At 46.8% G+C, this 23,642-nt stretch overlaps 1 protein-coding gene across 2 annotated transcripts in view; it reads left to right on the top strand.

Moving 5' to 3' along the window:
• Window positions 1-23,642, top strand: part of SLC35F3 (solute carrier family 35 member F3) — a 160,132-nt gene that overhangs the window by 132,999 nt on the left and 3,491 nt on the right. For both annotated transcript variants that reach the window (XM_056488471.1, XM_056488472.1), the window contains 3 exons: window positions 14,676-14,895; window positions 20,490-20,615; window positions 22,560-22,752. In XM_056488471.1, the coding sequence (XP_056344446.1) occupies window positions 14,676-14,895; window positions 20,490-20,615; window positions 22,560-22,752 (539 nt within the window). The remainder of the gene's footprint in view (window positions 1-14,675; window positions 14,896-20,489; window positions 20,616-22,559; window positions 22,753-23,642) is intronic.

Genomic DNA, 23,642 nt, shown 5'->3' with positions numbered 1-23,642 from the left:
TCTTTCCCTCATAGTGCTTTTATTCTGTAATAGCAGGGAGCAGATTTTTCACTGCTCTCTGTGCAGCTGCTCTGGAAATAGTGTGATGCTGGAAGCAAGGATCACAAGGTCATTTTCCAGAATGAAGGAAGGAATAAGCATGTCACAGGAGTAGAAGGTGGAAGACAAATGAGCCCGGTAATTTCGTATCTGGCAAATACTTGGCTCTCCTCACTGCAGCTCAGCTTTCAGAACCAACAAGCAGGAGGGAGGCTCCTTGCAAGCCCTTCCAGTCTTACTCAGAAAATCACAGTCCTTGTTCTCCCTCTACCCATGAAATCCAAGAAGATGCCATAAAATGCAGCTTTTCATTTTAGCCAAAAGTGAGTGCTGTAAGAAAGGGTATGCTGCATGCTTCACTGATGTCGTTTAGAAGGAGCTTTACTCCTCTAGTCATAAATTGTCAAAGAACAGAAATTACTTTTGTGACCTTAAATCAGGTTGTAGTACACGAGGGTCTTCCCTAATACTCCTACATTTTATTTTAGAAATCTTGTCTCATGAAAGGATGTTCATCTGTGCTGCAGTCAATCCCATGGTATCTGAGCATCTGAGTCTAAGAAAACTCTTTAAGGCTCTATTCCAGACATTTTATTAAAGCCATTACCAGAGGCACATCAAAATGTAATAGCACAGAAGCAGATAACAGCCAGAACATTTCCAGCATGAAATGCATGATCTATTCCGATTAAGGGAAATCCACATTAAAAGTTGTCATTTCCATTTGACACTTTCAAATGTCACAGTCATATTTCTGAGACAAATCCAGATACCATGCTTCTGAGTCACCTCAAGTTTACTGTCAGCAATCAGTCTCTGCCACTTGAAAGCAAGGGCTCTCTTTGCAAGTCTCACAGGAGCTCTCACTAGACTGTACCTTCACCCTGAATAATCTGTATTCTTTCTCTATCTGCTCTGCTAATTCCCAACAGGTAATGATACTGTTTTCTCCCCAAAGATGTAGTCTTAGTGAACCCAAATCACCCTGCACCATCACAACATGCAGTATGGATGGTTTCTTGTCACAGGAAGAAGTCCCAAATTTGTCAGACCAAGCACATGCAGTGCATTCCTAGAGGGTGGCAAAGTCCAAGCTGAGCTGTGCAGATAATCAGGAGCTTACAACAGCTCTGTACTTACACCTGAGTGGTTCAGAGTGCTTTAACTAATGAGATTTTAATTAATTTTCACTGCTCCTGAGCTGCTGGGAGCTACACTTGTGTTACAGGCTGAGCGAAGGTACAGAGCTAATGCATCCAAGGTGGGACACAGAGCAGGAAGAGAAAGACAAGAAAGCAGCAGCTGGGGGACAGGTTTCTTCACATGTGCCTGTGCTGTCAGCAGCTGCCAGAGATGGGACAGGGCTCGGCAAGACCCAGGCTGGTAATTCCTGTGGGGTACAGATCCATCTCTTCAGAGGCACCTCTGAGTGAATGCCTCACTGACACAGATTGGGCAGAGGGAGGGGACAGTTTATGCTGTATCAGTCTTTCAGTAATTTTGTTCCCAAAAAGACAAGTATGGCATTTGGACCAGCAGATGGGTTTTCCAGTTCATTACCTCAGGAGTTCTGCATCTTGTGCCAAAAAGTTCCTCTGTTGTTACCATTACAAATAAGGGTCCTTTCTGTTTTTCAGCCTTTCACAAAGTAAATGGGTGTGTTCAGCAGTGACTAGGTTGAAATCCTCGTTTGTGGGTTGCCAGCCAAGATCAGGATGGTGCTAGTGATTATATGCTAGCAAGGCACCAGCTTGCTCCTCCTCAGGGCAGTGTGCAAAGTGCTTCTCTGAACAGAACTGTTTTCTTCGCACTGAGGTTCACGCAAAGCAGAGCCAAAAGAAACCATTTAGTAGGCAATAAAAATATAAAATAAAAAGAACAAGTACATAAAAAATGTCACTAGGAAGGAGAGCAGTGTGTGCTGTAACATCCTTATCCAAACCACACTGACATTCCCCCCACACATGCACAGCAGTGACAAGATGCAACTGCTTTGTATTTTCCTACTTCTGTGACAATGGCCTCTGGCCAAAGACTTTTGGTGCTTCACCACCTCCTATCATGTAAGAGGAAAACCTTAAAAATAGAAAGTATTTCATATAGATAATATAGCATTTTAAAACACACAGATGAGTACTCTGTGGAAGGCTTCAGATTAAAAACAAATTTCAGCCTGGCCTCTGAAGAACAGCTGTGTATTCCGTCCAAACACATAAATAATAATGGTTAGCATCCTGTTCAGAGGGATTCTCATGGCTTCCAGCAATTTTAGTCACAAGCACCATTTAACTTCACCATCTCAAATTAAAGTCTGTTTTTTAATATGGCAAATCTTAAACTACCTTAAGTATCCCCCACTACAGTCCTTATTTCTGGTCTTTCCAGGGACTCAATAGATCTCATTTTCTTACAGCCTCTAAGCAGTGTAATCACCACAGTGCCATAATCCTCTTGCTTATTTGTAGAATGAATTAATTCCTATCTGATCTCTCTCTTTTCTTATATTTCTTCTCCGTTCATTTTAATATCACACTTGCTTTACTCCATTCTGAATGAAGCAATTGAAGGCTAATAACCCCATTAGGTATTTATGTTATTATTTTCTGTCCAAAGAGGGTGTTGGCTGAAAAGTCCAGAGTGGGACATTGAGTGCATCTGTCACTGTCTATGGAGTGCTTCATAGTTCTCCTGTGTCAGTGGCCACATGCCAGAGAAAATGCTGATGGGCATGTGGCTGCTAATGGCAGACCTTGGGACATACCTTTTCTGCCCTGTGCTTTCCCTGCCCACAGGTACCCCTTTCTCCCATGCAAAAGACACATCTCTCAAGGAGAGAATCAGCTGTAGTTTCTTTGGAATTGGAGGCTGCTGGGTTGAGCAGAGGAGGAAAGGCAAGGGTTACCTACTTCCACAATTCTGAAATGTCAAGGGCTTTTCACCTGGGGTGTCTGGGGAGCTGGAAGGAGCTGGAAATTATCTGAGCTGCAAAAGTAGGCACAAATCTTGTTCCTAGAACTGCTCTGCAGTAGTTCAGCTTCCTCTGTGGAGGGACTATCTATCAAAAAACCCAGTATCCTGCTCACTTCTTTGGAGTGTTTAAAGGAGAAAAGCTCACAGCCTGCAGATTTATGGATCATGAAACTCAGATTCAGCTTCTGAACCATGTAAGAATGAGTGGCCCATCAACCCATAAGCATAAAAGGAGCTTGAAAGAGCTATGAAGATGTCAACCCCTCAGAGTGCAAGAAGACTTAAAGACAGCTGTGTCTTTATTTATCCTGTAGACCTGCCTCTTGTGCTCAGAAAGAAAATTAAGTTGATGCTCTGTACTCTTGTGTCTTGAGAAGAGTCTTCAGGGAAGATATTGTTTTTATATAGGAACCTCATATAATACTGCATGTAATTTTACAGATTCCTTTGTAACTCTGTAAAGTAGGGAGGAGAAAATTCCTTGGAGACAAAGCTTCTGAACTGGCATGTACATGATCAGGTTTATTTCTTTTTAATATTTCCTCCACAGGTCTTATTTATGAAGATAACTATAAACTATATTGTAAGGCTATGGAGGGTGTCATTCCCCTCCTTCTCTTCAAGAAAGCACTTTCTTGGCTGTGAAGCTTGGGTCAGCAGTGCCTTATATGCAGTCACATAAAGGAGTTGTTAAGGGATAAAAAATAGGGTCATTATTAGACTTTGCTTTCTAGGATGTATTCTGAAATTTTAAAAGAAATGTTGTTCTAAATGGATGACAGGAATCCAAGAGCATACAGAGGTGAGAAATGAAAATAAAACCACCTTTCAAGTACAATACCATCTATTTTTTTTGTTATTATTTTCTGCTGATTTTTTTCACTTCCATTATTTTCCACTATAGACTTTGTTGATATTCATTCGGAATTCAAAAGACAAATTTCACTTAAATTGTTCAAATCAAAAATTCTCAAAACTTATTTCAGAATTTTTGGAAGTGTTTTTGGTAATCTGTACCCTTCTTCAGATGCTCCTGATTCAGTGAATGGGCATTTTGTTTCACTGCAAATTGAATTAAAATAAACAGATGCAACTTTTCAACCAACATTTGTAGAACAGTATTGGAGAAATGTTACCCTCAAAAATCCAAACCACAAAAGTTCCTGCAGCTCTTCACTGGAGTTGTAGCTGCCTAATCCTTCATGAGTACATTCTCTTCAGCTATATGGCTCCATTTCTGTGCTATCTGGTCCGTTAGAAATACAGTAGGTGTCAGGATTTTTTAATTTGCATGTTTACTGTTCAAACAGCAAAGTGCTTATACAGGGAGCAGAAAATTTCATGTTTCCCTTGGACAGCAGGAAATTTCTTTCAAGCCATTCTCAGTTGTTGTATGCCACTTGAGAGACTTTCATGTTCCAGTAGCAGAGATGAAAGCCATTCAATTTCTGTTACATATTGCTCTGTTTTTGCCACTTATACTAAGGTGTTACACAATTTTAATGCAACTGGCAACATCAATGTTTTTGAAGGTTTAGCCTATTGGGAGAAAGGTCAAAACAAGTAAAACTGCTTAGAAATCTCAATCTCAGAAGCAATGGACATTTTATTTTCTAACACCCTCCCTTTTGTCACCAAACTCCTCAGCTGTAGTCGTTCACCTCTTGTGGCTGCTGAATTTCTCAGTTTTTCAGAGGCTGCTTTTCAAAGATTGCTGTGCTCTGAAAGGTGCTGTTCAATCAGGCTCTGGAATGAGGGTAGATGCCATCACAGAGTCCTTCCATGGTCCTCTCCTTGCTCTGCAGCTGTGTGCAGGATTGGGATGACTTTGCTGAAGAACAGAAATTAAAGGAGTACAGGGCAGAGAGTGCTCTGGTTTTGTGTTAAATGAACATCAGCAGTGCAACTAAAAAGGCAAACAAATTTCAAACAGAAAAGATTCACCTGTTCTTGAGAGGAGGTACTCTAAAAATGACCACAAATACAAGTATTTAGAAAAGATTGTTTCCTTTCTATATCCCGTTTATTTAATGCATCTAGGGGCAATTTGTGCATTGTAAATGTCAGTTTCTCTGTTATGTCAGCAAGCTCTCAGCTTTTGCGGTTTTTTTTTTTTTCTTTTTCTTTTTTTTTTTTGGTTTTTTTTTTTATAATTTTCTTTCTTTTCATAGACTAGCTGCCAAGTTAATGGTGTGTCTTTTGGTATCTCCTGACTCACGTACCTTCCTGTTCCCAACTATCCCCAGTATCCCATCACAGTGCTGAACAATTGCCACAGGCTGTGAAGTTGGTTAGTTTATGCCCTTGGCCCAAGGCTGGCAATGCCAGCAGCAAGGGCTAGTAGGGCTTTGCCCAGCTGGAGCCGTATCTCCACACAAAGTCTCTCTGAAAATCCACGGTATAAAGGTGCAATTAAATATGTGTGTGAGTAACAGGTGTCTCAGGGTGTTTGTATAGCCAGTTTTATCACTGAGATATTTCTCTCCTCTTTTTTTTTGCCTCTTGTCTTGTTCCTTCTCCCAAGACACAGCAGCACTGCTCCCCCTCCTAGCATCACCATACTTCTCTATCAGCAGAGCACAAAAGCCAAGACAGCAACTACTCCAAAAGCATTTTATTCTTGCATACTGTTTTGGTCTGCCTACGCCAACCATTACAAAAATCCAATTTACAGGTGGCCAGCTCACCAGTTTCTCCTAAAAGTTTCATTCTGACTATTGCAAAAAAGTACTAAGTGGTTCAGGTCACAGCTGAAGAGGACAAGCTGGATATAAATCACATCAGGCCGTGCTTAAGATATCCACAAGCAATTGCTGTGCAGTTTCAGAGTCTGCAGGTCTTTCACACCCAGAACATCCACTGACGTCAATGGAAATTTTGGATGATGATGGAGAGCAGTGATGATGCTGACTCCGGCAGTCAAAGCCTTGAGAGTCTAATGTTTAGGTTTTCTCTGCCTCAGTTTGTATATGCTGTCCCTCACCACACGCCGAATGCTGCACAAATGCTTGACTGCATTTACCTCAACACAGCCCTGGGAAATAACAGCAAGCTTGTACCTCACACCCCACACGCTGGCTGGGGGACTTGTCCAAGCTCACACTGAAAATTTGTGACAAACCATCACTATGGACCTCAAATTCAGCCTCCTGGTGCCATTTCCAAGTGCCTTCCTTGACAGGCTTTCCATGCTTTCCATCTTTTCAGTAAATGAAGTACTGAGGCATTGCATAAAGTGCCTCTCCAAACTGCTGGGACCTGCAGGGAATAGCCTAATCCACTTACATTAAAAATAATGTGGGTTTGTGGTTCAGGTTTTCTTCCAAAAACCAGTTTGATTAACTAACCTTTTAAAGGCCAACATTAATCCTGGGCCATTCATAAAGGCCCATTCATACTGGGCCATGCAGGACACAGTTTGGTCGTGACTTTGGCGCCAGTGCATCTTCCAAGCCACTCAAAACACAGCCCCTGCTCCTTAGTGCAGCACCCACCTGCAGTGGGAGAGGAAAGAGGCCCTGAAGCAGATCTTCTGACAGCTGGGATGCCCTTCCCCAGAGCTGGGTGTGCCCCCAGCTGTGCCCAGGGGCTCAGGAGGCTGGTGATGCTGAGGAGCTGCGGGGCTGTGCTGCTCCTTGTCTGGGGGAAGCTGCACCTGCAGAGGGGAGAGGCCTTCCCTTCAGGCAGGCAGAGCCCCAAGGGTTTTTCTAATTGCAGCTGCAGAGGATAAAAGTAAGGAACAAGAGCCTTTAGGGAAATGGTCTCTCTAGAGACACAGCAGCCCCAGGCCATTTCCCTGTGACTGGTGCAGTGGGAGATCCTCAGGAAGGTCTGAATTCATCGGCACTAAGTTGCTGCAAGCAGCCAGTATCCTGTTTTTGAGGATGGCAGCAGTCATTAGGTGCGTGGTACAAGCAGGAGCATTCCTGCTGGGCTTAGGCCTTAAGGACACCTGCTCCCCAGCCAATCTCCTGGGATGAAAATGCTTGCAAGTGCCTGCAACACCTGCCAGCATGTTCCTTGAACTGGGCATTCATTCCCTGTCCTTGTTGCTCCTTGATGAACCCAGGAGGAGGAAGAGGTGCAGTCTTTAACCAGCACTGCAGTCTTTAACTAGCAAAGGTCATCTTCAAATTTTATGGCCAGCCATAGTCACTGCACAAATTGGATTTAAAGAATCAATGTGACATTTGCTTTGGGAAAGAAGGCTGTTTTAAGGGAATTACAGAGCCCTGTTATGAATTCCCTATTTCATTCTTGGGCTTTTTTGAACTCTTGAGTAACTGCTGTCTGGTGATGTGGTGCTGCTCATTTTCTCAGCTTGCTCCGTAGCTCCCTAAGGACTGTCATTAGCTTCCATACAGATCATTAACTGCTGCTCACACCCTGCTGGGGCTGCCTGTGCCTGTACCTGTGCTGTTGGAGCTGGCAGTCCTTTGCCTGTACTCCATTTGGGTGTGCTGTGGATCCCAGCATACTCTCCATCACAGCCCACCATGCAAATGGGTCAGTTCCCTCCAGCTCAGCTTCCAGCCCTGTCTCAAACATCAGCAGGGGCTGTCCCTCTGCTTGTACTGTGGGCATGCCAGTAACCCCCAGGAACCTTTGAAGCTTTCATTCCCCTCCTGCCCCTTTCAGCTTCATGCACTGCTGCTGTGGAGGGGAATGTCCAGTGTGAGCACCTCCTGGCCACTGCTCTGCTGGGCTGTAACAAAGATTTGAGGCCAGTCCTGACTGCTACAACCAGGTCAAGTCAAGGGTTGCATTTCTTGTGGGCTCAGAAAAAAGAAGTTCCACAAAGCAATCTTTGAGTGTAACCAGAAAGCTCATTTCTGTGTTCAAGTGTGATGCCTGCCTGGTCTGTGGGTGTTTGGAGCTTGCACATAGCAACAGTCTTACATTTTATTTGTATAATGCTGGTTGTCTAGAAGAGCATGAAGTACTTCAGGCTCTGGGTACCTCTGGGGTGTAAAGGCAGAAAATTCAAGATAATTCAGCTGCCTGGCTGCTGAAGGTATCTTGTCACGTTAAAAGCTGCTTCTTGCCAGGAATACTCTTGCTGCATTTTCTGAAATGTGGTTCGGTCTTGTTCTTTTAAACTTTTTTTATTTTTTTCTTTAAATGTTAGTTTAAACAGTGTCTCATTAAGGTTTCTGAGTCTGTTCTAAGACTTGTCTTGAAAATGTGTATTCAGGTGGTTTATAAGATTTGTATTATTTAATTCTTTTTGAGCCATTCTGGTGTATTATGTAAATCCATATCTAAGCATTTCCTGGGACCATTTATTGTGCAAACGTCTAGTATGGTATGTGAGCAGTGCTGAGCAAAACCAATTGCTTCTGTCTCTCTAGTTCAGAGAAGGTCAGTCTGTGGATTTTTTATTTCATTTGTTTTTTGTTTAATTTAAGAGAAGACAATTTTCTCATTCCATTGCCTATCAGAATGTATTTTCTGCAAATGAGCTGGAAACTCCCAGAACAGATAAAAGTTTAAAGGCAGAACACCAGCCCCAAACTAAGTGTAGAAACAAGTAATCAAGGCAGGCACAGACATTTAAAAGTGGCAGCTGGATCCTTGATTGGCTTCTGTGGTAAATTCTTACATTTAATAATGTGTTTACAGAAAAATGTGTGTGTGATGATGGACATTAAAAAGCCATTAGAGTATTTTAGATAAGCCACCCTTTGCCTCCGTCTCCAGAAACCAGTGCTGTCACTGGGGCTGGTGTTACTTCTGGTGCTGCAGTGCTGCCATTCCCGTTAGGAAGGGTATAACGAGAGACTGAAGGGCCAGGGTTTGCAGCCCCAGTTCAGCTCCCAGCACAGACTGACTGGACTGGATAAGTACAGACGTCTCCGAGGAACAACAGGTCCATAGCCATGGGCTGTGGCATTCCTCAGCAGACACTGCAGGCAGCAGGGCAGGCAAGGCACACCAGCACACCCTGGACAGGTCTCAGACCTCTGCCCCATGGAAGCTGAGGAGAAGCTTGTGCTCTCCCAGCACCTGGAAGCAGTTTTCCTGAGGAAAGCTGAAGGCAGGAGCATACAGGTTTTGTTGTAGGGGCCTCAGACCAGCAGGGCAATAAAAGCCATGGCAGGAGTCCCGGGCATCTCTCTGCAAAGTGCTGAGGCTAGCGGGTTTATTCACGGCATTTTATGATCTGGGACACACCACAGGAGCCTCCGTGCAACTGTTCTGCTGGCATGTGAACCTGTGGTGACTCAGGAAAAAGGTGCTCAGGGACTGTCTTGATAAGTAACAGGAGCTATAAAATAAACATGCGGGAAAAGCAAATCCCCATCTCTCTGATGGTGCAATCAACAGGCAGTCCTCATCCTGTCACTTTAAACCACCCAGGGACTTTGCTTTTCTGTGCCCCAGCTTGCACATCTGTAAAATGGGTTTCATGAGCTCACCCTTTTCTTGTACTGCTTTGAAATCCACCCACCTGAGAGGCTGATTTTGTCATGGCTACCCTTTGGGTCAGTGCTGGCTCAAAGGGCAAAGAAGCAAAGCTGAATGCATGATCCCTTTTTCTGCAAAACACATCTTTACTTTCCTGGAGCCCATTCTTGAGGAATATATTAAGTTGCATTTTTTATCTGTACAGCAGTCATACTTACTTCCACTTGTGAGCTTAATGCATGAGAGATGCTGTGGTCCTAACAGGATGAATTACAAAAAAGTCCCTGTGGGCTTTTTCACTGGGAGAAATTAAACTTGACTCTAGTTTCCTTCTGTCCTATTACTGTCAGCATATCTTGTCTGTCTGCTTTGCTTTTGCTTACTACAACTGGCTTGCAAGTCCTCCCAGAAGACACAGCATAACATTTTAGTCCATGTCTCTTTTTTTGTACATTGAACAGAAAATATGAGACTGTTGCACATCTGCAGATTATTTATCCATGAAGGCCTAATTGGTGCAGGGATTAGCAAAACATGTTTTGCCTGCCAATCTCTAATCAAGAAGACAGATTCACTGGCACGGTGGTGGCTTTGCTGTGCTCCAGGGAGGTGATGCTCACTCTGCTGAAAATCAGAAGCAATTTAGCCAAATTCAATTTGCAGGTACAGACCTTGCAAGGTCAAAGTAAGAAGCACAGTCTACAAAGAAATAACATTACCCTCTAAGAGCAACAGCAGATCCAAATCTGGTTTGGAGGAAGAGGCTCCAGTATGAGGACTGAGACAATGAAAAAATTCTTGCAAAAGTTAACAGTCTGGAAAGGAGAAATAACTGGCTTGTGCAAAGTATTCCCTTAGGATGTGTATTACTCCCAGAAATTTTCTACTTTACTGCAATTTTCCCAAAGATGTAATGTCACTTTAAATGGCTTGCAAACCTTTTTGGCAGAGGTTTGCTCTGCAGGGAGTATCGAGAGACCAAACTCCTGGACTGGGGCATCACACTGTGTGTACTTTTTCTGGTTCATGTCTACCTTTCCTCTTCATAGGTGGGATTTTCCTTTTTCAAAATAGGGGGGAAAGCATTCATTCCAGTGTTGGCAAGATTTTATAAATTCATTAGCACAAGGTTCAGAAAAGTGGGGAAACATCATGAGTGCCTAGCAATGGTTAAAAACAAAACAGGCAGCAGAAGGTGAATAGTGTTAAATATATAATTGTGAACTCAGTGGGGAAAAAAGTGGAGCTTTACTGTCATATTTCATTTGCAAGTTTTATTTGACTGCAACACCTGCTTTCAATATAATTAACTCTTACTTAGCATAGAATTTTGACTCTGACTTCTGATATACTTCACTGGGGATGCTTGGTTCCAGTGGCAAAATTATTTTGCTAGTATTGTGCTGGAGACTTGCCTAATGGAGCAGAGCTAATTTGCCATTTGCTGGTTTAATGAAGATACACACTAAAAAGAGTGTGAGGAAGTACAAGATGTAGTACATGAAAGCTAAAGAAACCAGCAAACAATGCAAAGTTAAGACACCAACAGAAGATCTCTATGCCTTAGGCTTTTCTGTAGTATCTTTTACCCCAGTTCCTGTAGTACCATAGCAGCCTTGAGCTTGTCTGAATATGGATATGGCACTTCTAGGTGGAAGCAAACTTTTCTGTATTGCTGCTACAGCAATTAAGCCAGTATGTTTCCCTTCCAATCTCCTTCCTCTGACATTCCCATTCCAGTCTTACACAGACCTTGGCTGTTGCCTTTGTGAATGCCTTGCATTTATATTTTAAACCAATTGCTGTGATTACAATGGAGCACCAGCTCATAATGGCAGAACTGGGAAGAATAATGCAGGAAGATCATTTATCTCAAAAATACAGCATCACACCCTGCAAGGCCACAGCTCCTTGCTGTGTGCTGCCACCTTATCTGTACTCAGCTAGGCAGTTTACTGCAGGAATTTACTCCTCATAGAAAGAAATACAGAGATTAAGAGGGAGATCATCTCAGCAGAGGGGCTCTGCAGGGTGGCTGCTGAAGAGGAGACATGCTCTGGGGATTCACAGGGCAGGGCACACCTGAGCTTTTCATCAACTATCCCCTTATAGCCTTTCTGGCTGTTGTCCCCACCCAAAGTCCCACTGTTCTATGGGCAAAGCAGGGTGTTCCCAGCAAGCAAAATTGTATTGTCAAGAGAGCACCAAAGCTTTCAGGAGGAGGCAGGTGAGAGCAGCAGGTGCAGGATTTCTGGTAATGTGACCAGGAATAGGTTGGGTCAGTCTAAGATGACAATTTCTCGTTCAACACAGTGTGGGATGTACCTGTGTCTGTGCTGGGTCCAGAAATTAGTGGACAGCAGTAAGAGTTGTGTTCAAATGTTCTGTCAAAATATTTAAGCTGAAGGTTGTTTTTTTTCTGGAGTAATCCCTGTTTTGAGCTTACAGCATAGATAATACCACAGTCCTGCCTTGCTTCCCATGACTGTTTATCTGTGGTTACTCACTGAAAACTCTCTCCATCAAATGCTTCCTGGTATGGCTTCACAAGCTGCTCTATGGCACCAAGGAAAAATCAGCTTTCCCAGTAAGCAGTGGCAAACCCGGGGAGACAGTGATTGCAAGAGGTTTATGTAATGGCACATAGTGGTGCACAGAATATGCCACATTCTCCCAGATGCTCCTCGTACTTCACAGCCATCTAATAACCCATGTGCAGGAGTGCCCCTGTTTGGAGCAGCAGGGCTCACTCTGGATGTGAGTGCATGGCTGGCAACACCCTCCACAGCCCTAGGAGCCCTTGGGGAGAAGCCTCCTTACAGCTCTGTGCTGGGTAAGGAAATCTCTGCCATAAAGGTGTCTCCTTTGAATGCTGGAGCCAGCCTGTGAGAAGTAATTCACTCTTGGTGAAGCCAGCCAAAACAGCTAACAGGAAGCTTTTATTGTATAGGGCAGAGAGAGCCTCCCAGAGTGGGAACTGCAGCTCAGGATCATGATCCATGTCAGGGCAAGGCTATCCTTTGGGGCAGCATGGCACTACACTGGATGCTTCAGGAATCCAGGCTGTGATATTATAGCAATCCAGTGGTGTTTGCTAAACAAGAATCAGGCCCACAGGACAGTAAAAGCACATGTTTCTACTGTATAGTGATAGCCAGTTCTCTATGTGGGGAACAGATTTCTGGCAGGAGGAACTTTTTTTCCCGGGATGAATCCCAAAATAACTTCCATTTTTGTCCTTTCCTTTGAGTGCAGCCTTCCTGTTCCTCTCATACTAATCTTGATTCATGCCATTTAATTTAAACTGTGCCTGTGTTTTTTGTTTTCAGAGCATGAGGCTGGCTGCTTATGACATGCTGTCAGTGGAACCCTCCATGGTGTCTTAGGAAGCAGGTTTAAGCCTCTAATGTAGTTTGGGACTGGCTTTTCAGTGTGTGTCTGTTTCCTTTTGCACTCCCTGTGTCCCCTGCAGCAAGTGTCTGGTACAGTCAGTGCTGTGCAGGACTGAAGGCCAGACCTGAAGTGGGTATAGTGTTTTTGGAAGGGGAGAATGGATCTGGCTGCATGCTGAGCACAGGCAGCATCTGTCAGGGTCATGAGCATCCCTGAACAGACCAGCATGGCTCCAGCAGGTGGGAAGTTGGGCTGTGGTTTGTGGTGCAGATAGATGGGCAGCTCTTCTAGTGATTCAGAGAGGCAGTTTACAGGTTTGGCTGGGAATAGGCTGCTGCCAGCTGGCAATTTTGCAGAGGACAAGGGACACTGAGCGACACAATTCAGAACTAGCAGCTCAAAAGAAAGTGTCCATGTGCAGCAGCCAAAGTACAGGGTCATCACATCCAGAGATGGGTAAGTTCTGCATAGCTATCATTTGGTACAAGGGACTGGCAGACAACAAAACCAAATAAACACAAAAAATGTGTTTCCTCTACCTTGAAGTCTTGTAGCTGCTGTAGCAGAGGGGCTGTAGGCTGATGTAGACTTGTGGATGCAGAGATCTGATGAGGCTCAAAGAATGGATGGGGGTTTTTCGGTATTCATCTGGTACAACCCTGCCTTCTGGGAAAGTGGATCAAAACAATGCTTTCATCAGTGTCCAAATAATGATCTTTACATGCCCAGTCTCAGGAAACAAACAGCTTGAAATTCACAACAGTAGTGAAAACCTATTCATCTATCATTGTCAGCAGGAAATTTAATTCTGCTCAGGTTTTGTCAAAGCACCCCAATACAGAACTTCAGGGCCCTGGGAGGTTTGCAGGTTTGAAGGTGAGCAGTGGCAGTGCAGGCCAGGGCACTGTGCTGGCTGCCCCACACACACCTTGCAGGCTGCTGGCCACAGCCCCAGCCCTGCAGGCTGATTCATTCCTTCTTTGTGTCGCTGAATTTCTGTGCAGCTGGCAGCTTCCAGCTCTGCTGCCAGGCAGGCACAGGCTGCAGGCAGCTTTATCCCCACCCCTGCAGCCCCATGCCAGGGCCAAGCTGCACCCCATTACCCCCTGTGTCCTGTTACCCACTGCTGCATTTGGGACACAGACAAACTGCTGCTTCTGCTCTTTGTGCCAGGGCTGAGCATGCCCGGGCTGCCTCCTGCTCAGGGGTTCACAGCATCCCCAGCCTGGACTGCACACATGAGCTCCTGACTCCCCACTGCTGCTCCAGTGTGTCCCCAGGTGCTGCCATGCCATGTTCTCACCTCAGGGGGAGCAAGCAGCTGCCTGCCACCCCCTCCTGCTCCTGCCCTGATGGTGCTGGAGATTTGAGCCAGGTCCCACCCCTTGGGTGGAAAAACCCCAGACTGGGCTCCTGCAAGGCTTCTTCCAAGCACCACGTAGCAGGTCAGTGGGCACCAGCTTCCCATGGCTTCAGCAGGAGCAGGGAGCTTGGGCTTTGCTGCCAGCCCTGGGCCCTCAGCATCCTGGTGCCCACAGGGGTGCAGGGAGGAGGATGGCCCCACACTGCTTCAAGATGTTCACTGGGAAGGGACTGATGGAAAGAGTGAGATCTCTCCTCCTGTCATCACCTCTCCCTTTGCTCTTTCTTTGCAGCCCCCTCCCATGTTTGCAGTCCCTGCCTGTTTGTACCCTGTGCAGGTGCTGGCTGTTGCAGCAGAAGCTGAAACTTGTTTTTTTTTCTCCTCTTTAAGGTGTGTACCTCTCTTTCCCCAAAGGAAAAGAAGAGGAGCAAAAAGAGCCATGTATTTGCTGCAGACTGTGACTGGCTTATGTAATAACACTGCCTTTCTCTCCTTGTTTTAGGGAGTGCTGCCGATTTTTTGGAGACAATGGCTTGACTTTGAAGGTGTTTTTTACCAAGGCAGCACCCTTTGGTGTTCTTTGGACACTCACAAACTACCTTTACTTACATGCAATAAAGAAAATAAACACTACGGATGTCTCCGTGTTGTTCTGCTGCAACAAAGCTTTTGTGTTCTTGCTTTCATGGATCGTTCTGAGGGACAGGTTCATGGGAGTGAGGGTAAGTGACTCCTTATCTCTGTCTCCCTTCTTCCCCCTCACCCTCGTGTCTTTCCTTCACCCCTTGCCTCCTGCAGCTGAGTCAAGCAGCACCCTTGCAGACAGCTGTGCACACAATCCTTGCGGAGCAGGGATGCATCCTTCCTTCCCTGCAGCCTTCCCAGGTGCCTGCGAGCTCCTGCAGCCCCTGGCTCCCCCAGCCCAATGCCTGTCCTTCAGGAAAGAGGTAACTTGCTCCAGACTGTGTCACAAAGGATATGTGGATGTGTGTCAGCCCTTGCCAGTGCCTTCCAAGTGACTATTCCCAGGCTGCCACCAGACCTGGCTGTTTCTAACTGCACATTCTCACAAGCCCTGCCTACACACAATGCACTTCTGGTCCCATCCCGGGTATTTAACAGGGCCCTCACCTTTCTGTGTGTGACAGCAGGCTTGCAGGGTGGCACAGCCATCTTTTGCATCCGTGTCAGGCAGCAGCAGCTGCGAACAGGAGAGGAGAGCTGGGCTGCCCTTGCCCACCTGTGGCCGGAGCCTGTGTCTGCATGTGATGGAAGGTTGGTGTCCCAGGGATCTGCGTTGGGCCAGCAGCTCTAGGCTGCTCTTCTGCTGGCACCCCAAATGTTTGCTTGCACCTTCAGTGCTGCAGCAGCAGCAACAGAGGGTTTAGCAACGTGCAGAGGGTTTAGCAGAAAGTCCTTCAGCTCCCTGCTGACCCTGCTGCCATTCTAGCGGCACATCGTGTCCTTTGGCAGCAGAGTGGGTGGGTGAGTAACCCACCACCCCAGGGCCAAGGAAAAGGCACCAGTGGGTCCCTCCTTCCTTGCTTTGCCAATTAATTAATAATGAAGATAACGGCAATAACTGTAATTATTCCTGTCTCCTGCCCACTAATTGAGGAGCTCCATGCTCAGCCCCCCAGGCTGGTAGTGCTAAGAGGAGGTTGTTGCATGGAGTAGCTGAGAGTTAACTTTTCAGGAAGTTTTTCTCTTTGGCAGGAGAGCTTGGCCAGCCTTTCAGTGGTGGCAGCCAAGAGGCTGCTCAGGGCATGGTTGCAAAGTGTACCTGCCAAAAGCTCAGCATGGCCAGCTGGTGTCTGCCCACTGCTCTGCCCAAGTAGCCCTACCCTAAAAACAAATTAACTGTGATTTTTGAGTGCAGAAGCAAGGGCATCCTGAAATGATCCTGGAGCTAGGGAAATCTCATTGTTATAAAAAAAATGGATGTGCTAGCCATTTTGATAAATGAAAATTTAAAAAGGTATTTTTGTGTCTTCGTCTGTCTTGTGGCACTGTCAGCTGTAGCACTGGTGGGACACCAGGAGATATGGTGTATGGAGGGGTGACCACTGCACTTGCTCCTCAGTCTGAATGTGCCACCTTTCACCATGGGATATGGCTGTGGTGTGGAGGGAAAGAAGCCAACCTGTGTGTCTAGGGACACCCACATGGGCACATATATGCTGGAGTAGAGGTGCTTCCTGTGCTCTCCTGAGTGCATGGCTGTGCTGGAAGAGCCAGGATGGTCAGGGACTTCCCAGGAGCTTCTTGGGCAGGTTGTCTTGTGCCATGGCAGGGGACAGCACTAGGAGATGAATCCTGTTCTGTATGCCTCCCTTCCCAAAGGGGCAGAAGGAGTGGAAGGAGCAGAGAAGCAGACCCAAGTGGTGGTCCCAGCCATGTCCAGCTGTCTTTTGTTTCCTATATGCATGACTTTGGGAAAGCAGCAATGAAGCAGAGGAGCAGAACAGGGGCCAGGGCAGTGGTGGCTGTTTGATACTCCTGCCATGTGTTCCAGCCCCCTCCTGTGGAACTTGAAATTGGTGAGATTGTGGCAGGGGGCTTCCCAAGAAGGAACAAGCTGTCTCCTGAATGCAAGAAGGAACACAGCTGTCTCCTTCCCAGGTGACACACCAGCAAGGGACCTGGGTGCAGGGAGAAGGGGTTTGCAGATATTTGCTCTTAAGCAGTTGTGGCATCCTGACCTTTGGCAATATGAGGATGAGGAGGCACTTGTCCTTAGGGATTGGAAAGGCACATGGCAGCACAGCAGTTCTACTGCCCAGCATTGTGTGGCATAGTGGGAGTGCTGGGGCACTCCTGTCTGCAGAGGGACATAGCATGGAGATTCTCTCTGGAGAGAATAATTTTTCTTCCCTCTTTCCTCTCTTTTCTGTGCAGCCCATGTGAAAAGCAACAGGCAGAAAGAGTGTCACTGCTGGGGGATAGCCTCAGGATGACCCCAACACACCACCTTCTTCCTGGGCTGGCTACCAGGAGGAAAGGCAGCTGCTAGGGCTTCACTGGGAGTGGCTTAGGGACTACAGCTACCACGCAGCCTGGCCCCAAAGCACATGGTCCCTCTGACTCATGACCATGTCAGAGCTGCTGACCCTCTTAAAAGCACCCTTTGAAAGGGTATTTGGCAGACAAGACTGCAAGGGGGAAAGTGCCTTCCCCCAGTCCTGCTCCATCCCCAGTGGGGCAGCAGGATGGATAGTGCCACAGCAAGGCTCTGACTGCTCATTTGGGTGTCCCTGTTCATGCCCACTGACACAGGCAAGGTGAGAAAGGCAGCCACTCAGGGGGGTTAAAGCAAGTACAAGTAACCTACCTGGCCTTCAGAAGTGCAGCTACTAGCTCTATAAGCACATAAATCAAAATATAGCTGGAATTTAAATGTAAGAGCAATTACAGGTTTCCATCCTTGCCATTCAGGTACTTCTAAGTGTCCTCATCTCCTGTAATGAAGTTGAGCTTTTCCCCCTTGCCCTTCACTGTGCCCAGAGAACGACTGACTTGGCTGAGAGCTGTCAAAGACACACACATAATGAAGCTGTCTGAAGCACTGCCTCTGCAAACCCTGCAGTGCTGTGACATCTGTGGGCACTGTGGTGTGTGAGCAGCCTGCCAGCACCACTAGCAACGTGCTTGACAGAAAGGCTGAAAGGCTTTCAGACAATGTGTATGTGACACCCCTGACAGGTCAACAGGAGACTGTGAAGTGAGGCCAAGACTCATCTGACACTTGTGACATGCTTGATAGAATAGGCAAGGACCTCTGCCCCAGCAGAACTGTTTGCAGACTTCATTTATTTGCTTTGCTCTTTGACTTTGGTGTTTCCCTCCATGCTACAGTGAATAAAACAGCTCAGGATCCAAGAGAGCCATCACCTGCAAGTGCCTCCTGTGTACATAACATACAGACAGGTACATCTGCCTGTGGGACTTGGAAATACATATCCTATCAAATCTCAGACTGTATGACATGGTCTCTTGGAAGGTGCTCTGAGGCTGACCAGCTCCTGATGTTAAAAGCAAAGCTGGAGACTTCTCATTCTGCAGCTCATGCATGCACCCCCCAGGTTTTCAGTGCAGAGGCATCACAGCTGCCTGTGGGGCTGGGGCAGGCTTCCTCTGCCAATGCACCTGCAGGTGCCAGCTGGATGCCACAGCCTGCAGTGTGGCTGTGGTTCTCCTCAGCCCTCCAGTGAAGGCTGGGCCAGCCCCACACAGCTCACAGGACAGCCACACCTGGAGCAGATGCTGCAGAAAATGCTGCATCTTCCACTCTTTGTCAACTCATCTGTAGCACAGGTGATGTTGAAGGAAGGTGTGGAGTTGCCATCTTCCAGCTAAGCCTGAGCCATGCACCTTGCAGCTCTCCAAAGATCCATAGTGAGTCAGAGCAAAGGTGCCTCTGCCCCAGAAGCCTTCCTGCAGCAGCTGCCTGTAGTGGGCACCTAGAAAAATCTGTCTAAATAGGAAAAGCCTGTAATGATATTTCCTCATGAGACTTTCCAGCCTCCAACAATTTGAGGCTCAAGGACTTCCTGAGGTGGAAGCAGTGTTTCTATTGCTAATAGTCATGATGGAATTTTTTTCTTCCATGAGTTTATCCTTGTAAAATTTCACATCCACAGGGTGCAACAGCAAAGCTTTCCTTCACTTAATTATGTGTTGAGTGAGGGCAAATCTCTTTTTCCTTGTTCTGTACCTGCCTTATGCTAGTCTCATTTAATGACCTTTTTTCTTGTGCCTCTGAAGCCACACAGAGTGTCTGAATTTTTATTTGACAAGCAGCGGCACACTGGTGAGAGAACTGCTGTAGAGCCATGCAGAGGGCATTCTCTTCTTGCCTTAAAAAAAGCCTGTCCTGGATCATAGGGCCCAGTTACACCACCACAAAACTTCACTTTAGAAATGCTGGGCATGGAGACCAGATGCCAACAGGGCTGCAAGCAAAGATGCTGTATCTGAACCTCTCCAAATCTGCAGGATGTATACCCAGCCTTTGCAGTTTGTACTGGGGTCCACCCTGATCAAGTAATGAATCAGCATTCTGCCTTATGCCACCCTGCCATTATACAGCAACACCTGTGGAGAAATGGAAAAGGTTTTCTTTGCAAAACTGGGCCATTTTTATGTTGGGGAAATTGAAGGTGTTGATGTCAGCATGCAGGAAGGATCTGCTGGATGATTGTCTGGTTTATGGGTGTCCCCTGGCACCAGCCCCAGCTCAGCCCAGGGAAGAGGCTGCTGGTGCTGCTGGGGTTGGGATCTGCAGCTGGTAAAGAGGCTGCCTCACACACCTTGCTGATCAGGCAGCAGCAGAGCTTGACACACAGACTTTCCCCCCTGTATCTTCACAGCAGCCCCAGTATCTCTGGTGGGAAGCAGGAAAGATGAGAGGAGGCTCATGAATGTGCAGGCAGCTGCAGCCTGTGGATGGAGCCTAAAACCCCAGTCTGGTCCTGGGAGAGGGGACAGTTGGCTGGCACTTACCCATCTGAGGATCAAAATAAACTAATGTCCCAGTCATCCTGGAGGCTTCACCATGACTCTGCAGCCAAAAGGTGTGTGCTGCTGACATCCCTCACAGCCCTGCAGAGCCAGGAAGAATGAGCATACAGAAAGCCTTATTCACCCCAGAATTAACACCCTAAGAGGCTGAAGGTATCTGGCAGGACAATCCCAGAGAGCCAGAGGTTTCTTGCTGATCCTGGTAAATCAGGGCAGTGTGTCCCCTGCCTTTGTGAATGCTCCCTCTGTTTGCAAGACACCCCTCAGGCATTGCAGTTGTGGGTGGCTGACTGAAAAAAAACCTCCTCCTACTCTCTGAAATGACTCGTCTAGACTGGAAAGTAGCATTAATTTTATTTCCCTGTTTATTTCTATAACCTTTTTCCTCCAATATTTCAACAGGACTCAAAACATTTTCTGCAAGCTCCAGGGAATTGTTACTTGTGTACTATTGTCATGCACAGGCTGCAGGGACCCACTGATGGGGAAGCTCAGTGATAGAGATTAAATCCCCACTTCAGCTCAGTCAGAGGCACTGAGCCCTGCAGTCTGGCCTGCTGCACATGCCTGAAGCAGCCACTCCTTTGCAGCTCTGCCTGCAGCTTCCCTGCAGCCAGGGAAACCACGAGGGCAGGCAGCATCTGCTCCTTGGGTGTTGGCCCGGGCTTGCTACTACTTTCTACACAGGCAGATGATGCAGAAGTACTGCACTCCCATGTAAATCTGCCTGCCTGTTTCCCCACCATGGAGGTTGTCTAGTAACACCTTCTTGCATTCTTTCTTTGTCTCCAACCAGATCGTGGCTGCTATATTTGCTATTGCAGGGATAGTTATGATGACGTACGCCGATGGGTTTCACAGCCACTCTGTTATTGGGATAGCCCTGGTGGTGGGCTCTGCCTCAATGTCTGCTCTCTACAAGGTAAGCACACTGGCTCTTTCCCCCCAGAAGGATGCCTGTCCCCCTGGCCACTCACTTTGGCTGTTCCTGTCTTACTTGCAGTTTGCCTCTGTTCAGTTTGGTGCCATGTGCCCTTCTTTGAGAGCTCTGCCATAAACACACTGGCTCTGCAGCACTGCATTCAGGTGCTCACTTGCTTTGATGTCTACTCTCACTTAGGAAAGAAATTCCTATTTCCTTGGAATAATCTTTTCAAGTGCTCCTCCACCAGGGGGAGGATTTACAGATGTCCCACCTTCATGAAAACTGAGGCTGCTTTTCCATAGATTCTGGATTTAAGCACTCATTGTGGAAGCACCCTGCAGAGATTTAGCTTCTTTAAGTCACTTTGTTACCTCCCCTTGCCAGTCCTCCTTCAGTAGCATATGTAGCCTGTTTTGGGCTTAAAGCATTGCTTATCATGGAAGCAATCACATCCTTAATAATGCAAAGCACATGCCTATGAATCAAGACCTCATCCTGAGCAGCTGGATAAGCTGCACTACATGTAAGATGCAGCTTTCTATGCTGAGCAGAGCCATTTCATTCAGCTTAAGACACTTCTGGGCATGGTCTCTGCTGCTCACAGTGCTCAGAGTCACAGTCCACAGTGAGGAATTAGCATTTGTAGAGTGCAGTTTGCCCACCCTGGCTCAGATGTGTAGATTAGGAGGAGGTGTAGACAGCTTCATCTGGTCTAATGAATTGCACTGTACCAGTCATCCAGCAGGAATTGGCCAGGAGAGCCCTGCAGCCCAAGCACCAGCAGTCCAGGGAGACTTGCCAAACTGAGAAGCATCTGCCTGTGCCCCTCAGCACAGTGCTGCGATGCTTTCTGCTCCCTTTTCCAGATCAGACGATATCTCACATTAGGAAGGTCATGAAGTTTCATACAGCTCATTCCTCTAATAGAACATTTCATGGAGGACTAGAGACATGGCCCAATAAACCAGAGAAAATGAAAGGCTGGAGCCTAGCTGTGTTCCCTTTCCCATAACAGTGCTACTCTTTCTGGGAATGGGAGTCTCAGGGCTGCTTCACCAGGGCCCGTGCACAGGAGGGTGGTGGTGGCAGTGCCAGCAGGGTGTTACCCTGCAGAGTGCTCTGCATGCCAGGACAGATGAAGCTCTGCAGCTTGTTGTGCAACACATGCTGCCACTGCTGCTGCCACCCTGCTCTTGCTTTCCAGAGTCTGGCTCAGTTTCCATGAGCTGTGTGTGTGCCAAAGGGACAGGCAGATCTGCAGGCAGACAGATCTCACCATGGCAGCAGAGCCATATGGATCTGGAAAAGGAGGATAGGCTGAGGTTGCTGTGCTGGGGCAACACAACACGCTGTCCCCAGGTGGCAAATGAGGAGTAAGTGGCTTTTGGGACACTTGGCTCCATACTGCAGAGCAGCAACACATCTGCACTGGCCAGTGATGACTGTGGGATGGTGGGAATGGGCAGAGCCCTGCTGGCATGGTAGGTTTAGGGTTAGGGTTAGGGTTAGGGTTAGGGTTTGGGCCCAGTTAGGGACCAGTGATGTCTCATGCAAGGAAATTCTTTGTCTAGATTGCTTTGTCTCCTCCCCCTGCTCTGCTCCACAGTCCTCTTAATGTCAGGTTTTCTAGAGGTGCAGAAAAAAGACTGAAGGGTCTAAGTTAGGGTTGAAGGGTATAAGTAAATAACCTTTCCTTTCAGGACATGCATGGACAGAGGTGCTGAATCCCCTTACTGCATGGACTCAGTTAGCAGCTGCCTCTGCCTGTGTTCAGGGGGTGTCAAGAGGGTGAAGGCTGGGCCACACAAGCTGCTCACCCCAGTTTCACCAGCAGCCATACCAAGTGTCTGGCAAGCATCACTACATAAGTGCCAGAACAGAACACCAGCTTTCCAGGAATGTGGCGCAAGAGAGTTAAACCCAAATGTTTTCCTCTTTTAGGTTTTATTCAAACTTCTTTTGGGCAGTGCTAAATTTGGAGAAGCTGCCTTATTCCTGTCTGTGTTAGCTGTCTTCAACGTCCTCTTCGTTACCTGTATTCCTGTCATCCTTTATTTTACCAAAGTGGAGTACTGGAGCTCTTTTGACATCATTCCTTGGGGGAACCTCTGCGGATTTTCAATTCTCTTATTGAGTGAGTAGATGGGGGGGGCTCTAACACTGCTCTGGGTGGAGGAGGGTGCCAGAAACTGGCCACTGGTGGAAACTGCAAGCCTCTCCCATAATAGAGCTGTTTTCTTCTCAACTTAATTGTTAGCTTGAGATATTAGGAAAGGGCCCATTCCTGGAGGCAATATAGACCTCACTTCTGCTGTTATTACCACACCAAAACACTCACTTTAGAGGCTCTCTTTAGAAGGTGCTGTGGGACTAAACTGTAAAGCTTGTCCTAACTCCTACTCATGAACTCTGTGTGACAGAGATGGGTAACACCTGCCCAGGCTGTGATGGAAGCAGCCCTGCTGGCATTATCTGGGGCTCATCAGCATCCTCACAGCAAGGAGATCAGGCCAGGCCAGTCAAGGCCAGATTCCAATGCCTCTGCTGCCTGCAGTAATAGCTAATTGCTACTCCTAAAGAGGAGTAATTGCTACCTAAAGAGGAGGAAACTTTTGAAAATGTAGTGTTGCACAGTGATGGAAATTTTGGTAGGTGGCAGTCCTCTCTTCTGCTGCCACTGCTGTGCCACCAAAGGAGCCCAGTGGAGAGGGATGCCAATCTAAGTTTTAAAGGTTACCAGAAACATGATTTTGTTCATTGTTAAACTAGATGTGTTGACTTGCTGCTACAGTTGGTCCCTAAACTGGATGATGGAATCTCCTCTCCTAAAACATTAATTTCTACTGGAAATATCTCTTCTCTACCCCTGTCTTGAGTCCCAGCTCCTTTTACCTTGAACAATCACAACTCTAGAAGTACTTCCAGGTTACTTACAGTGGACTCAGAGGAAGGTGTCTGTAAAAAAGTGGTGCAGAACTTGGCAAGCAATCCCTGGTGTGTGCAATACATAGGTACAGTATATAG

The sequence above is a fragment of the Oenanthe melanoleuca genome, chromosome 3 (genome assembly GCF_029582105.1).
Source record: "Oenanthe melanoleuca isolate GR-GAL-2019-014 chromosome 3, OMel1.0, whole genome shotgun sequence".
In the NCBI taxonomy this organism is placed as follows: Eukaryota; Metazoa; Chordata; class Aves; order Passeriformes; family Muscicapidae; genus Oenanthe; species Oenanthe melanoleuca.
Note: the sequence above shows the minus strand (reverse complement) of the source record. Positions and strands in the feature narration are given on the sequence as shown.